Genomic DNA, 14,516 nt, shown 5'->3' with positions numbered 1-14,516 from the left:
AAGGAATTCATTGGGATGCTAGCATACTAGAATCTAAATCTGATAGGCTTGCAAAATGAAAGTAAGAAGTACAAAAAGGGAAATAGTGCTCATTGCATCCTTTAAGTTCAGGTTTTAGGTATCTTGCTCTTTGTTGAGTATTTATCACCTTTCTCTTATAGAACGTCATGTCAAGAGACTTCCTAAAGAGGGATGGGTAAAATTGCCTTTACTGTGTAGACTGGATAACTGAAGTAGAGAAAGATGAAGTATCTTGGTTGAGATTACACAGCAGTACAGTACCTCCTTCATCCCTTGGCTCTTTCCATCAGACTGGGCTGTTTGTGCTGAAAACAGGTTTTCAACTTCCTGGCAAACAAAATGTGACCTTTTCAAAAGATAATGAAGACATGGAAAAGGCTCTCTGCTACCTACAGGGGGTAATTGGTTTAGTTTGATAAAACATCTGAAATTGGGATTTCCTCCAGAATTTTGTGTTCAGAATATTTATCTAGAAATCTTAAGGGAACAGGTTTTAATTCTGGAAGAGAAACCTTTCCTTAATTTTAGCTACCAAAACTTCAGAATGAATGTGATAATGGACAGGGAAATAGTGTTGATGAATGGAAAACCCAAGAACTTAGGTTTATTTCCAGCTTTGGTACACTCTATGTGGCTTTGAGAAGTCAGCTAATTCAGCTAAGTGTAACAGTAATAATGATAACAAGGAGCTTATTTGACTGAGGAGCATGAGATTTTCTGATTTGACTTCCATCTTAACAAGACAGGCTTAGAATATTTCCTGGTTTTTTTTTAGTCACTACACTGGTGAGATGCTGTGTCCCATTCATAAACACCACTTCACCATGAAAGCAAAGCATTGTTCTTAAGAGGAAATTATTGTATTAGTAGTACTAGTGCTATTAACACAGTTGACAAAATCGTGCTGATGCTACATTATGGTGTAGTAATAACTGGTCATTTAGCTTGGAGTCTTGAATGTTTGTTCATTGTACGTTAAGTTTATTTCTTTTGCTTTCTTTTAGGGACCTCTTCTCTCTCACCAGATTGCAGCATAGACTGCCAGACCCACTGTCTCATAGACTGTAGACAGGGACATTACTATGCAGCTGGAAACTGCTTGGAATGTCCGACAGGTTTCTAGTAAGTCTTCTTCCTTCCCTCCCGCTTGGCACTTACACTCCTGCAATAAGAAAGTTAAATGCTTGGGACATCGTTTTTATGTTGAGAATATTCTGAGAGCTATCTTGTAATGCAGATCAGGGGGAGCCCACAAAGTGTAGTTGGAACCCTCTGAGGTTCTGAGGGGTCTGATTTGAGTCCATGCTTCTGTGGCTAAAAGAGTGCTTGTTTGTGCAGTTGGCAAGGGGAATGTTTCTGTATCTACACAACACCCATATTGGTGTTCTGTAGATACAGGAACATAGCGGGATGGAAGTCTGAAGAAGAACTCATTTTTATAACGTCAGTATTTTTGATCCAGTTGCCCTGGGGGTCAGGCAGCTCCAAGGAAATGCCCGCTGGGAACAGCCAATGAACTTACTGCCCAAGCAGACATCACAGCCTGCCAGGTAAGCTAAAGGACAGGTGAAGTAGTACTTTTTGCCTCTACTCCCATGTATTTTGAATCATCGTGCTTCTTTGAAGTCTGCTTTGAAATTTTTCAGGAAATTCCTGCACTGGGTTTGGCTCTGATTTGGCTGAGAGAACGCAGGTTGATCTTATGGGTAGACAGCAAGCAGCCCTCCCTGCATTCATTGTTTAACCACTGACAATAAAAAGCACATGTTGGGAGCACTCAAGAGGATGTCGGCCAGATTTTGAAAACGATCCAAGATCCTTGCTTTCTGGCACGTCTGGCTGAGGATGTCTGAAACTGCTGTTTTACATTATTCATGCAAAGAATATGTTTCTGTGGATCTGATGGTCTTTGTGATCTCGCTGCAGGTTTGTCCTAATGGCTATCTCAGCCTAGAGAGTGGAGCTGGGTGCCGTGCGTGTCCAGATGGTTATTCATGTGATCCACATAGTGGTGTGCAGAGGAGCTGCAAACCTGGTCAGTATTCGCCAGAGGGAGAGTTGGAGTGTCGGGAGTGTCCAGAGAGATACATCTGCCCAGATGGACGGAGCAGACAGGTACAGAATGAGCACGTTATTCTGCAAGGGCAAGTTATAATTCTTCTGGATAGGCAGAGCCTGACCATGAATGTATTGTCAAGAGAAGACAGGGTTCCCTGGTTTAATAGTAGGATATGGACCTTCTTTATCAAAGAAAAGTATTCAAAACACTTCAGTGGTATGGTAGATCTAAGACCTTCCACAAGTAGCCTGTATTAAGAGAAATAAATATTTCTCACCTAAATTCTGAGAGTTAGTGTTCCAGTCACCTGCCGCCACTCAACCCCTCAGCTGAGGACCTAAAGAAGCTTGAAGTACCATTTTTACTTCTAAAAATTGTCCCTGGAGAATAGAGCTGAAGCAGTGCTGGGAAAGGAGGAGAGGGCAGAGAAAGAGGAAGCGTGAGATAAAATGCAGTGCTGGGCTTTTTCCTGATTCAAGCCTCCCCGGGACACAGCTTTGGGCAGCAATGGCCATTGGACCTTCTGGTGTCATGAATTTGTATTTCTTTTCCTTAGCATTGTTTGGCCGGTCAGCAGCCGAATCCAAGCCGTACTCATTGTGTAACCTGCACTCCTGGTTCTTTCTCAGCTGAAGACACTCTGCTGTGCCAGCCCTGTCCAGCAGGTAAGTGTATCTCACAAGCGTCTTCTTTAGTCATTAAAACATAGAACTTAAGGAGACTAAAATGACACTTTGCTCTGGTAAAACTTAGCTGGCAGTATTGGAGCAGAGATAGGCTCCTTGTGTCACTGTACAACTGGAGGTTAAAGTACAGTTCCTGAGATAAAGCAGATGCTGTTAAGAAGAGTTCATGAAAAGCAGAGAATAAAAATGAGAGAACACCAAGAATCACGGCTAGCTTTGGTAGTCGTCGCACTTACTGGGTTTATGGGGAAGGTCCAGCTGATGTAGCCTTGGTCATAAACTGGTATGTCTGAATGCGCAAGTGTTGCTGAGCAAAGAGGGAAGCTTTTGCTTTCTCTTTCCACACAGAAAGCAGCGCTCTCACTCTGTGATTTTAACTGATCATCTGTAAAATTGATTCACACGCGGTTATAGCTTCCTTCACTTCAGAGCCTTGATTCACTGTCCATCACAAATACCCATATACAGCAGGTGCTATATTCCCAGGTGGCGACTGTAGGCATTAGGAATCAAATATGGGCACACTGTGGTTTTCTTACCTATTTTCTCTTTCTGTTTGATGCTCTCAAAGAAATCCAAATAAGCCCATGTTTAGGAAATTGTAGCATGTTGTTGTTGGGATGTCACAAATTCCTCACTGAGATGCTGATGCAGAATTAGGTAGCAGAGGAATAGACTAGGAGGGACTATGTTTTTGTTGTGAAATGATTATCTTTTGAAATTACGGCAGGCATAGAATGTCATTTCACATGATTAATTAGCCCAAAACATCCATCAAAGAAATGATGGAGTAACTTGGGAAGCCACCTTAAATTATGTTCTGTGAGTGTTTGCTATTTGGGAATAATCCTGATACAAAACCCCAAAGCTTTGTATTTGCCCGGGCTGGTAGCCTGCCACTCTTCAGTGAGAGTGCAGGTTAAGCCCTTCTAGTACTGAGTGACCACTTGGCATAGTTTCCCCATAAAGAAAGAGTTTTCTGCAGTATTAAAATCCTGGCATGTCTCCTACGTATGCCAGAGAATGAGTATAAGCCTAGCGAGGATTTGGTAGTCCAAGGTTAGCTTTCTGTTGTGCTTGTTTCTGTGATAAAGTGTGTTGCTTTGGTATCCCTCCAAGGCCCTCCATGTAAATTCTGTTCCAGTCTTCAATAGTAATAGGAAAAGTTCAGTGTTGCAGGTAGCAGCAGTATCGCTGATAATTCCCTCCGCGTACCCTCAGACTTTAATTTATATTTCTTAGCCCACCTGAACCCTAGTAAAAAGGCCTTATAGGGAGAGCATGGCGTTGCTGTGAATTTTTAAAAGGATGTATAATGTTCCTTACAGGGAGGCAGTTTGTGATCTGCAGCCCTACCAGACTTTTCTCTGCTGTAAGCCCTGTACTGCATGTAAAGACGAACTATTTAATGAACAATCCCAAGTGCCTTCTGCAGAGTCACTGAACTCAGTAACTTGATTCTTATGTCTGTAATTAGAATCCCTGTTATTAAATAATGAAGAGTTCCTATGCGCTTGGTACCTCACATGTTGTCCAGTAGAAGGAGAAATGGAGTAGCTAAAGAGATTGTGCTAGACCAAGATCTCAGTAGTTTAGATGCAGTTACAATACATAGGTGAGAGAATAGAACAGAGGATTTCTCTTATTTCTAGTGTCTGTGGTTAGGTACGAATAGCAAATAGCACATTTCTGGTGGGGTCAGTCATACACAGTAAGTTTTGATGGTTTTGTTGATGTGTATCGTATTACACTTAGTATTTACTGTGCTCTGTAGAAGGCCAGGGAACTAATTGTGGCTCCATTAAAAAAAATAATCAGGAGACATTGGCTTCTTTGGACTTAAGGAAGTATTTATAAATTGTACTTACCAAACATTTGAACAAGCAAACAGACATGGGCATGTTAGAGCATGGATTTTAGAGTGACAGATTTGCTACTGTATTATTATTGTTTATAGCGCAAGATCAGCCAAAACCTGCCATCAGGTTTTACCCCCAGTGTATCAACCACAAAACCTGGAGAGAGAAGGTGAAAATCTTTGAGTAGATGATCAACAGGTTAAATACGTGCAGAATATCCCATGCTGAAATGCAGTGCTTCGGTGTTAAAATTAGTCCCTCTTGTGTTCTTAAATATGAATAAGTCATCCAGACCAATTGCAAAGCCCTTAGACAGTAAGGGTTTGAATACCATCACAAGCCGGGGGGGGGGGGGGGGTGTGTGTGTGAGGATTCCCAGCCTTCTTTTCCACAGTTTGCCTGACTTTAATTATATATAAACTTTGTACTTAGTATTGCGTGTGCGTGAATGAAGTGTCATTGCTGTGCTGATACATAGCAATATACTTCAGCATAGCAGTGGCACTTTCATGCCAGTTAGATCCTTTTTTCTTTTTTTTTTCTTTTTTTTTCACTCTTCAAATATCCATCTGGCGTTTAGTAAAGAATTTGATAATCGAGTTCTACAAAATCTTACTTGGAAAGAGTAATTAACTCTATCTGGATATGAGCATTTCCTTGCTAAATAGTGCAACTGACAGAAGGATTTTAAGTGAAAGATGCTGTATTGATCTGGGGACAGGAATGTGGTCCTTAAAGCAGTATCAGGAACACTTCAGCTGATCTTTAATCCACATGATCTTGGAGAGAGCAGAAGAAATGGAGTATAAAGAGAGAACAATTAACTCTAATGATGCTAACTAATAAAACTAACGTGGATATTTAGCTTGAAATTTCATTGTATGTTTTGAATTTAAAAATGTCATGATGTATTAAACGCTTGTATTATCTTTGCCAGCTCAGCTTTACAATAGGAAGAAACGTTTTTAGACAGGATATTAATGAGCATTTATTTTTCAAATCTTGTCAAAATTTCCAAAACACAAAAAAATTGCACTATCTGTAATGTGCCGCCTTTAAATAAGTGACCTGCTGTTTTCTTCCCTTTTATTATGTCCATGCAGCTCTGCTTATATTGCAGAACCCAGCAACTTATTGTAGGCTTCACAGCAGCTTTGTTTGTATTCCTGAAATGAACATGTTCTTGGATATAAAAACAGTCAATCATTTAAATGGCACCCTTCAACAAATAAGAGCTGACTGAAATGCTATTGAAATTCTAGATCTCAAGGAAAATGTTCAAAATCACGCAAACCAAGAAAAAAATGTAAAATTCCATAACCCCCCTCGTTTTTATTGACTTGCCATAAATGCTTAAAATGATTTGTAAACTTGAATATTCGCAGTTTGAAAATGTTACTGAGTTGCGAAACTTTCTTTTAATTTTTTGTTGGTTAGCTTTAGTAGAAAGCGATGCTCCTAGATTTCTCCCCTGTCCTTCTTGAGCTTTGTCTTTTCTCAGTGTAAATACAGGAAAATATTTTGTCTATCTAATGCAGTGACCTTTTGAAAGTTCAAGTGCTTTAAACATCTTAAAATGTCTTTTCTGGAGCAGTTTCCTTTGCTTCCTCCAGATAGCCCTTACCCCAGTGCAGGACAATTTAGCTGCTGACATATATTGATGTAGTGAGTAAAGGGGTTGGAATTGGAGGGACAGACAGGCATGAATGGGCGAGGTTTGTCCATCTTTGACTTCACCTGTTACTCAGTTTTGCTCACTGCTGTGAAGGACTTTTTTGAAATGCAGCCTACTGGAATGACCTCCTTTTCCATTCCTTTAAATGAATCTGGCATCTCATTGCCGTTAGGCATAAAACCCTTTTAATGTGTAAGTAAAGAAAGTGCACTTACCAGCCAGCAATCCCGTGCAGGTTCTCGGCTGTTCTCATCAGGGACCATCCTGGACTTTGCTGCTTTTGAGCTCACAAAGCTTAAATAGGCTCTGGGAAACGGTGTAGTGCTGTATTTCTTAAGACCTGTTTTATTTTAGGACACTACTACCACCTTCGCTTTGCCTTCAGCTTGTGCTAATAAAACCTTTTTATTTGGACAGTGTATTAGCTCAGACTGAGTACTGTGCTGACACAGTTAGTTCTTCTGTTTTTATTTTGGAGGTGGTTTGTATCCTGCCAGATCAGAGCACATTCATGTCTGCCTTCAGAGTGCAACATTCATACACCATGATATGATTTAGCCACCAAATACTTGTGCTTCCCATTTGTCCCATGCAACATACACACATATGTCAGCGTGCAAGAGACCCATCACCACTCTGCTCTGAGTCTGAGTTGATGTCGTTTCTGAACCATGTGTTGTTTTCTTCTTCTCTGTAGGTCACTTCTGTTCTGATGGCCTTGCAGTCCCTCCATGCCCAGCAGGGAGTTTCAAGCCCAAAGAAGGACTTCACACACCCAGCAGCAGCTCCTCATGCTTGCCAGGTCTGTATCATAAAAGGCATTTTGGACAGCGTGGGTAGTAATTCTCCCTGTAAATCACACTGTTAAGTACATTCTTACGAAGAAGGGTCTGGCAGTTACAGTACTTATTTACTAGGCTCTAGCTCAGGCAGTCCTAGAGCTCTGGATGCAAGGAGTACCTATGGAATCTCCTGTGAGTCACCAGATTTGTGGTGAGGCATTCCGGAATTGCAAAGCTGTTAAATCTAGAAGTGCTCACTGTCCACTTATTTCATTGGAACTGCCTTTATGAAGACGGACCCTGCTATTTAGATATCTGCCCTATGCAGGGATTTCAAAAAAGTTGCAATGGAGGGAAAAGGTTATTGTACTTTCAGTAGAAGGGAAAGAAAATCAAGGAGCAATCTGAAATAATGCGCTGAAGTCATCCAAGAGGTCAGTTGTGAAGCCAAAGTCAGCAACTGGCTTGCTGTTAAAGCTTATTCAACTGTGTCAGCTTTGTGGGTGAGACACTGTTTGTAGCACTCTTAGTCCACTTTGAGGAGATGTGTTGTGCTGTAATGCAGACTCATTTTCAAGCTCTTTTATGAGTGGAACAGAGGAGTAACATAATTGAAGTTGACCATACACTTTCCCGTTGGGAAAGGGGTTCTTTCTTTGTATGTGTTTGAATCAATCACAATAGTCCTTGGCCCGTTCTTGCAGCAAGGGGAAGTTAGGTTACAGATTAGGCAAAACTTTTTTTATTGTAACAGTAAAGCATTGGAATTTATGCCTTCAGAAGCTGTAGAATCCTTGCCCTTAAGAGTTTTTAAAGTGCCAAGTAGATGAAGCAGTGTCCAGTGTTCTGAAATGCATGCAAGGAGGTAGGCACGAGGCTTCCGTGGATTTCCAGCTCTATTTCTGTGAAGTTTCCTTCTAAATATTTCTGTTTTGATTTGGTTTTCTAAATCAGTAGAACTTTTGTTTCACATACAGTACGACTAAAGATTGGGAAAGCTGTTGAAAGTGACTAGATTTTGCAATTTAGTAACAGATAAATTAATTTAAGAGGACAGAATAATAGAACTTTGCTAAAGTCTTCTCTGCTCCTAAATCTTTGCTTAGACGTGGGAAGGGAGACCTGGCTTTCTGCTATAGTAATCACATGTTGCTGAGGTGAGCTCTGCTTGTTTTTGAATGTTTCAGATTACCTCAGGGTCTCTCACAATGGTATTAAAAATGCCTCTCCCTAGCACTGCTGTACAAATGGGAAAATAGAGTCAGAGGGAGATTCAGGGATTGAGCTCGATTCACTAAAGTAAACTTTGGCCCAAGTCCAGAATGTTTTTTCCAGGGTCACCAATCACCAGGTGCGCTGCTAGGTACAGAAACCACTCTAGGTTGCTCAGTTGCTCAGTCTCCCTTTACATCTATGGGGCACTTTCCCTCAGGCACGTGTATGTGCTAAGAAAATAATTATCTCCTTCAAATCAAGCCATATATTTTTCTGTTTGATCATTTATTTTCTAGCAAATGACTCAGCTACTAAAGTGTCTAGACTGTTGAATGATTTTTTTACTCAGCAACTAAGTCTAGGCAATTGCTGCTTTCCGCCCACTTCTGAAATTAAAACCAGAAGTGCATTTACATGGTGCAGCAAGGAACAAACCTCACATCTCAACAAGACAGCAAAATTCAAAAGACAGGGCCAGTGGCACCTGAACAAACACTGTAGAAGCTGCAAAGTAAATTAGATTTTAAAAACTCTTTTGGTTTAATAATGTGAGCTGTTATGCTATGCCTGTACTACTTTATATAATGATGTTGTCAACTCTCCTAAGGAACACTTGGCAAAGGTAGGACAATGCTGCAAAGTAGGCAGGGGATACATGAATAAACTCTGACAAACCATATAATATTTCAAGTATACTACCATGATGGCTCAGATGGTATTAGCCTGTGTCCACCATTTACACTGCAGCGTGTTAAGAGTGACATACTTAGCCCTCAGTGATAACCAGGTTTTGTCTGCATCACATTTATTGCACAGCGAGTACATGGTGGTCCTGCAGAATAGATAATATCTGTAAATCCGTGCCGTGATTGATCTCATAGAAAGTGTGCAGGCAGCCATGCTGTTAAGTCTGTTCTGAACTCCAAAGGGGAGGCATCATCTCCAGAAAGTCAGGCAAGAAATGGAAATTTTATGCCCTTATAGCCAATTGGCATGGATTCTGGTTATATAAAATGACTGTCCCGCGGGGTTTGCTAGAGGTGCAGATCCACATCATGAAGCTTTTGTCAGATTAAGGCAATTTTTAAAGGGTCCCAGAGCGCCATGAGGTTGCAGCCCCCCTCAGGTGTGTTGATTCAGTTGCTGTGCTCAGAGGTGTGGAATTTTATAGTTTTGAGAAATGCAGATCTGGTCGTACTGAGGTTTTTGAAGCTTGTGTTCATCCGTGCCATGTGGAGTAAATGTAAGGGCGGAAATAATGAGATTTTTCTAAGTGGTGGGAATGAGCAAGTGGGTGGAAGGCAGAGGGAGAGATAACCCTTGAACTTCCTTCGCACGCTGAGGAATCCTAATCTGGACCTACGCCTTCAATCTGTGGAGGGGGCAGCCTGGATTTTGATAAATCCTGATCGTTTTGGGGGTGCTGTAAGTCTCTATTCTAGCCTGCAGAGGCACGTACGTACTAGTGTATGCTTGAGCCTTGCCTTGACAAGCATTTGGAAGGCAGCAGGGGTTCAACCTGGAAGTACTCCAGGGAGCTATCATCATCAGCCAGTGTTTTCCCTTCCCCCTGAATTGCTCTGTTTGCTTTGTACTGTTGAAAGGCGTGACTCGGGAGGACAGCAACTACTCCTGTGCTAAATTTGTGTTTCCTTCTTGCGAAATTAAACATTTGGGGACGTTTTGTAATGAAATGCACTTTCTGAACATGGTAGTACCAGTAAGGGATTCTTGTTTTCTTATGTATTAATCTTGCTAGTGTTCCTTTAAGTTACAGTGCAAGCATCTTTTGTTTAACACATGGGATTTTAGAGATCATCACAGCTCAAATTGATTGTCATTCAAGCAGGTATCCATGTGTTTGTACTGAATATATCTCCAGTCTGTGAAATCCATTTCTCCCTCTCTGCATTCAGAATGCAAACATGGAAAGAGCTCAGCTTTCGTGGAAACCTCAGGCTCTCTTACAACTAAGGCCTAAGCATTGTCCTTACTAAATATGCCTGCATCAGAGTGTTTTCAGGCTGATGTTTTAGTTTATTTTTAAATGTATCTCATTTCTCCTTCTCAGAACACAGTCCAGGTGGTTTTACTGCTTCCATTAGCCACTCAACCGCAGTAACATTCAGCTAATCCAATACCACCACCTTCTGGCTTTGCAGTAACTTTATTGTTGTTATGAATGAACCTCCATCATACTTTCTTTGTGTAGGTGAAAGCAAAGGAATCATATTTTGTGGGACCCTCTTTTGTCGGTAGGTCATGCTCCCTTTGGGACCTTAAATGTCGTCTTTCTCTGTAGGAATCGGGTTGTGTTTGAAGTGCCCTGCTGGGTACTTCTGTCCTGCTGGAGCAAGTTATCCAGTCGCATGCCAGCCCGGTACATTCAATCCTCTCCAAGGACAGGATGAAGCCGCTGATTGCAGAGCCTGCCCAGCAGGGAGAGCTTGTACTCAGGCTGGCTTACCCCAGCCTGATGCGGAGTGCTTACCAGGGTAAGCCTCGCTTGTTTTCTGTGCTTCTATTTGTGTCTGTGCATGTATTTCACCTCCATTGGTTTTGCATTGTGCGTAGGGAGGTGCAGGTGGCATCCTCTGCCATATCAAGGTTTTATTGTAGTTTCTGGTAAATCAGAGCAATGTAGACTGTTCTTGTGGAAGGCACTGCTGCCTGCTATTGCCACAGAATAGGTGGTAAAAATAGACAAGAGTGAAGCTGGGCCACACATCCCATGGTGACGAACAACGCGACCTGGTGAATAACCCACTTTTCTTTTGGTCAAAAAAGCATGACACAACCAGTCCATTTACAATGTTTCATTTTCAGTATTTCTGCATTATTCGTTGTCAGTTACATTGCTGTCAGTCACAGCATCAAGTGCTTCAGCTCTTTCCCATTGCAGCATTCATCCTAGTATTCTGGTAGGACAGAGTTTGACTCCCTCTTACATGAAAACATTTGTCCCAACTAGCCTGCTGTGTTTTGTTAGGTACGTGTGCCCAGCGGGGTCATCCAGCCCTCATTTTCCCACCAATGCCTGTCCTCCAGGAACAGTTGGCAATGACTTCAACCTCTTTGATAAGTCGCAGTGTGAAACGTGCCCCGCTGGATTTGTCTGTGTGAGAGGTAGGTGGCTTTATGACAAAGTGGTACCCACTATCACAGAGCCTACCAGTAAGTACTAGAGCAGGTCAGTGAGGTATCGCAATGACGGTAAATGGGAAAGAGTTGCCCTTCAGTGTTACTGCAGAGGCTGCCGTGCCCTCTGGACAAGTTGATTTTAATTTTACTCTGAAGTTTTCTCTTTGTGCCACCCATTGTTACTGTTTTAACTTCGTGACCTGGAAATAGCCAGTTTTTACAGTCTTCAACATTTTTAGCTTATTGGTGGCCTTTTCACTTTAATGCCTATGCCAGCTTTGGACAGGGGTACTATGCAGGATACTTGAGTTGAAGAATAATTGCTTTAGTAACCAGTTCTGTGATGGAGCCTCTCGTCAACGGTGAAGTAATTATTGTTATGCCATTTTAAATAGAAGAAAGGCTCAAAATGAGGAGAAGACTTAACTCAGGGTCATCCAGCAGAGCTGAAAAGAAAATGATGGAACTGGATTGTGTGAAGCCAGTATGTGGCCCATTAGGCTACTTAAATTTGTGTTTACAGGAACAGGAGGGAAGCAGAAGCCTCCCACTCCATGCCCAGTTGGTCACTACTGCCCACCAGGCACAAAGCACCCGATGCAGCACAAGTGTGCCCCAGGCACCTGGAGCAATAGGACAAGCCTGACCTCGGAAGCGGAGTGCTTACCGTGCCCTGCAGGCTGGTTTTGTGTAGGAGGAGCCCATATTCCTACTGGGATGTGCAGCTCAGGGCACTACTGCCCTCAAGGTAGGCAGCTTTTTGCAGGAATGAAGGAGATTCAGTTTATTTCTGTATTCAGAAATTTTGTGGACTCTGGTGAAGTCACACGCTGACTTTATCAGCATATTTTTTTGCATAAAATTATTTCAGTGTGGAGTTGGATAGCAAACTGTCTGTTCTGTATAATCAATACTTTAAGTCTATGGTGTTTGAACTGAGTGTGTTGGTGTCATTATTTTCTTTCCCTTAATTGGCAAAGAATTAAAATGCACAGTCAAGTGTCTGCTACAAGCACAATTCTAAATTTGAAACTTCCTACAAAGATTCTGCAATATTTGCTAAACGGTGATTATTTTTTTTTTGTGGTGGTTGTTCGCGGAGCTGTGAGTGGTGATTTTTTTATACATAAAAATATGTCTTTACATGCAACTCATATAAATACTCAATAGCAATGAAGAACAGGGGGACTTACTGCCTTCTGTCTTCAAGGCTGTATTAAGAACTAGGACGGTTCTCTGCTTTTTTGGAAAGGTACGTGGAGGGGCACGCAGTACCCCTGCCCTGCAGGAACTTACAGTACCAGGCTGGGAAATGGCAGAGTGGAAGATTGCAGTGTTTGCCCTGCAGGAGCTTTCTGCACCAGTGGGACCTCCAAGCCAGTTCTATGCCCAGTGTAAGTACACTACACGTGCTGCGGTAGTTGTGGGTCTCTGACACACGCAGGTACAGAAGAAAGTATTTCCACATGGCATTTCAGAACACTTCTGATTTTAAGTAATATCTTTGTGCACAGGAAGTGTTTGCAAGTTCCTTTCACGTTGAATGTTACTGAGTGGTCCAGGCAAGTTTTTTCTGAATTAGGCAGTTTCATGGCTCCAGAAATGGTAGATTTCCTCTATATAAAAGACTAAGAATGCAGACTAGAGCTGCACCGTTCTTTTCTTGGTCACTTCGCTGCCATTTGTGACTCTACCTTCTGTTGTATTTCCTCCTGCAGAGGAACCTATAGCATGGAACATGGTGCAAAAGTGGCAACAGACTGCATCCTATGTCCTGGAGGGTATTACTGCCCTGAGCTTGGCACTGTTACTCCTCGCACATGTGGTGCCGGCAACTTCTCGGTAAGTAGTAATAATTTTATCCTGGCATTTGTTCAGCATAAGGGCTGAATTTTGGCAGAAGGGGCAGCTTCAAGGGGAGGTTGAGGCTTTGAGTGCCTCAGAGGAGGCACCAAAATGAGCCCATCTCCCTTCATGGCGAGTCTCAGTATTTGGGTGATTGTGTACAGTGCTTTAAACAATATTGGCCACCTGTGCTTGACCCTTGTGAAAGTGCCAGTCTGGACGCTGGGAATGTTCCTGTGCAGTCAGGTTTGGAGCTGCTCCAGACATTATGCTAAAAGTATGTATCGTGTGCAATACTGCTTTTGCTGTTATTCCCGCTCCAGAGGCTTGCACTAGCAGTCTAAGTACATCTGTCGTGTGTCTGGCAGTGTGTAGTTGTGGTAGATGCTTTGGGGTTTTGTGATGTATTTTAACCCTTTTCATTTTAAGTATGGCCGGGGAGTGGCAGAGAGCAGACACTTGTATTTAGGTCCTGCTCAAAAGTAAGTATTTGATTGCAGTGGAGTTAAACTTGACTTTGGAAGGTAAAACAATAAGATGGAGCCAGTGATGGCACAACACTTTTTGCAAGCAGGTGCTAAGGCCTTTTTCTTATTTATCTGCTGCAAAACTGTCATGAGTAGTTCTAGTGATAATTGCTGTATTTCCGTGTTGATGGGAAAAGGGCTTGTCACTCCTGTCAAATGGCCCCAGTATCTCTCCCCAGGACAGTTTTCTATCACTGCACAAATTTGGTAGTTATGACTGGAACCCTTTATTAAGATTGAAGAGGAGAGAAATGATGAATGGAGATTTATGTGTGGCAAATAGACCTAGATTATTTCTTGTTTGCACTTCGGAGTTCAGTGTAACAAAGAAAGATGAGAATGTGTCTGCACTTTTTTTTGCTCCTGCTGGCAAAGGGTGTTGGATTGATGGTTCTGAGGATCAGAACCTTTTACATGGGTAATCCGCAAGCGGTGATGGGAATTACTACTCACTTGGGAAGCGCTGGCTTTCTTGCCTGCAGGGTGAATACGCTGAATTGCATGCTGTTTGTTGTTCATAGGTTAGGTGAAGTGGAATTTTTAAAGGGAAGTCTTAGTGTTTCCAGTAGTATTACTGAGCATAACAGGGAATGTTTTATAAGTGTAGGGTCCTGTCATGAGTTCCCAAGGGCGATGTGGCTCAGTGGCCGTGTTTTAGTGGACTGTTTTCTTTACTGATAGGGTCTGCTGTAGAGTTGGTTGCATT

General features: G+C 42.2%; 1 protein-coding gene across 1 annotated transcript in view; it reads left to right on the top strand.

The window, feature by feature from the left end:
- LOC128918522 (zonadhesin-like) overlaps nucleotides 1-14,516 on the top strand; it is a 108,359-nt gene that overhangs the window by 47,319 nt on the left and 46,524 nt on the right. Inside the window, exons 3-12 of the mRNA XM_054222812.1 lie at nucleotides 1,026-1,143; nucleotides 1,484-1,571; nucleotides 1,948-2,136; nucleotides 2,637-2,745; nucleotides 6,998-7,102; nucleotides 10,600-10,792; nucleotides 11,287-11,423; nucleotides 11,962-12,186; nucleotides 12,691-12,832; nucleotides 13,157-13,280. Coding sequence (XP_054078787.1) covers nucleotides 1,026-1,143; nucleotides 1,484-1,571; nucleotides 1,948-2,136; nucleotides 2,637-2,745; nucleotides 6,998-7,102; nucleotides 10,600-10,792; nucleotides 11,287-11,423; nucleotides 11,962-12,186; nucleotides 12,691-12,832; nucleotides 13,157-13,280 — 1,430 coding nt within the window. The remainder of the gene's footprint in view (nucleotides 1-1,025; nucleotides 1,144-1,483; nucleotides 1,572-1,947; nucleotides 2,137-2,636; nucleotides 2,746-6,997; nucleotides 7,103-10,599; nucleotides 10,793-11,286; nucleotides 11,424-11,961; nucleotides 12,187-12,690; nucleotides 12,833-13,156; nucleotides 13,281-14,516) is intronic.

Source organism: Rissa tridactyla, chromosome 17 (assembly GCF_028500815.1).
Source record: "Rissa tridactyla isolate bRisTri1 chromosome 17, bRisTri1.patW.cur.20221130, whole genome shotgun sequence".
Lineage (NCBI taxonomy): Eukaryota > Metazoa > Chordata > Aves > Charadriiformes > Laridae > Rissa > Rissa tridactyla.
Note: the sequence above shows the minus strand (reverse complement) of the source record. Positions and strands in the feature narration are given on the sequence as shown.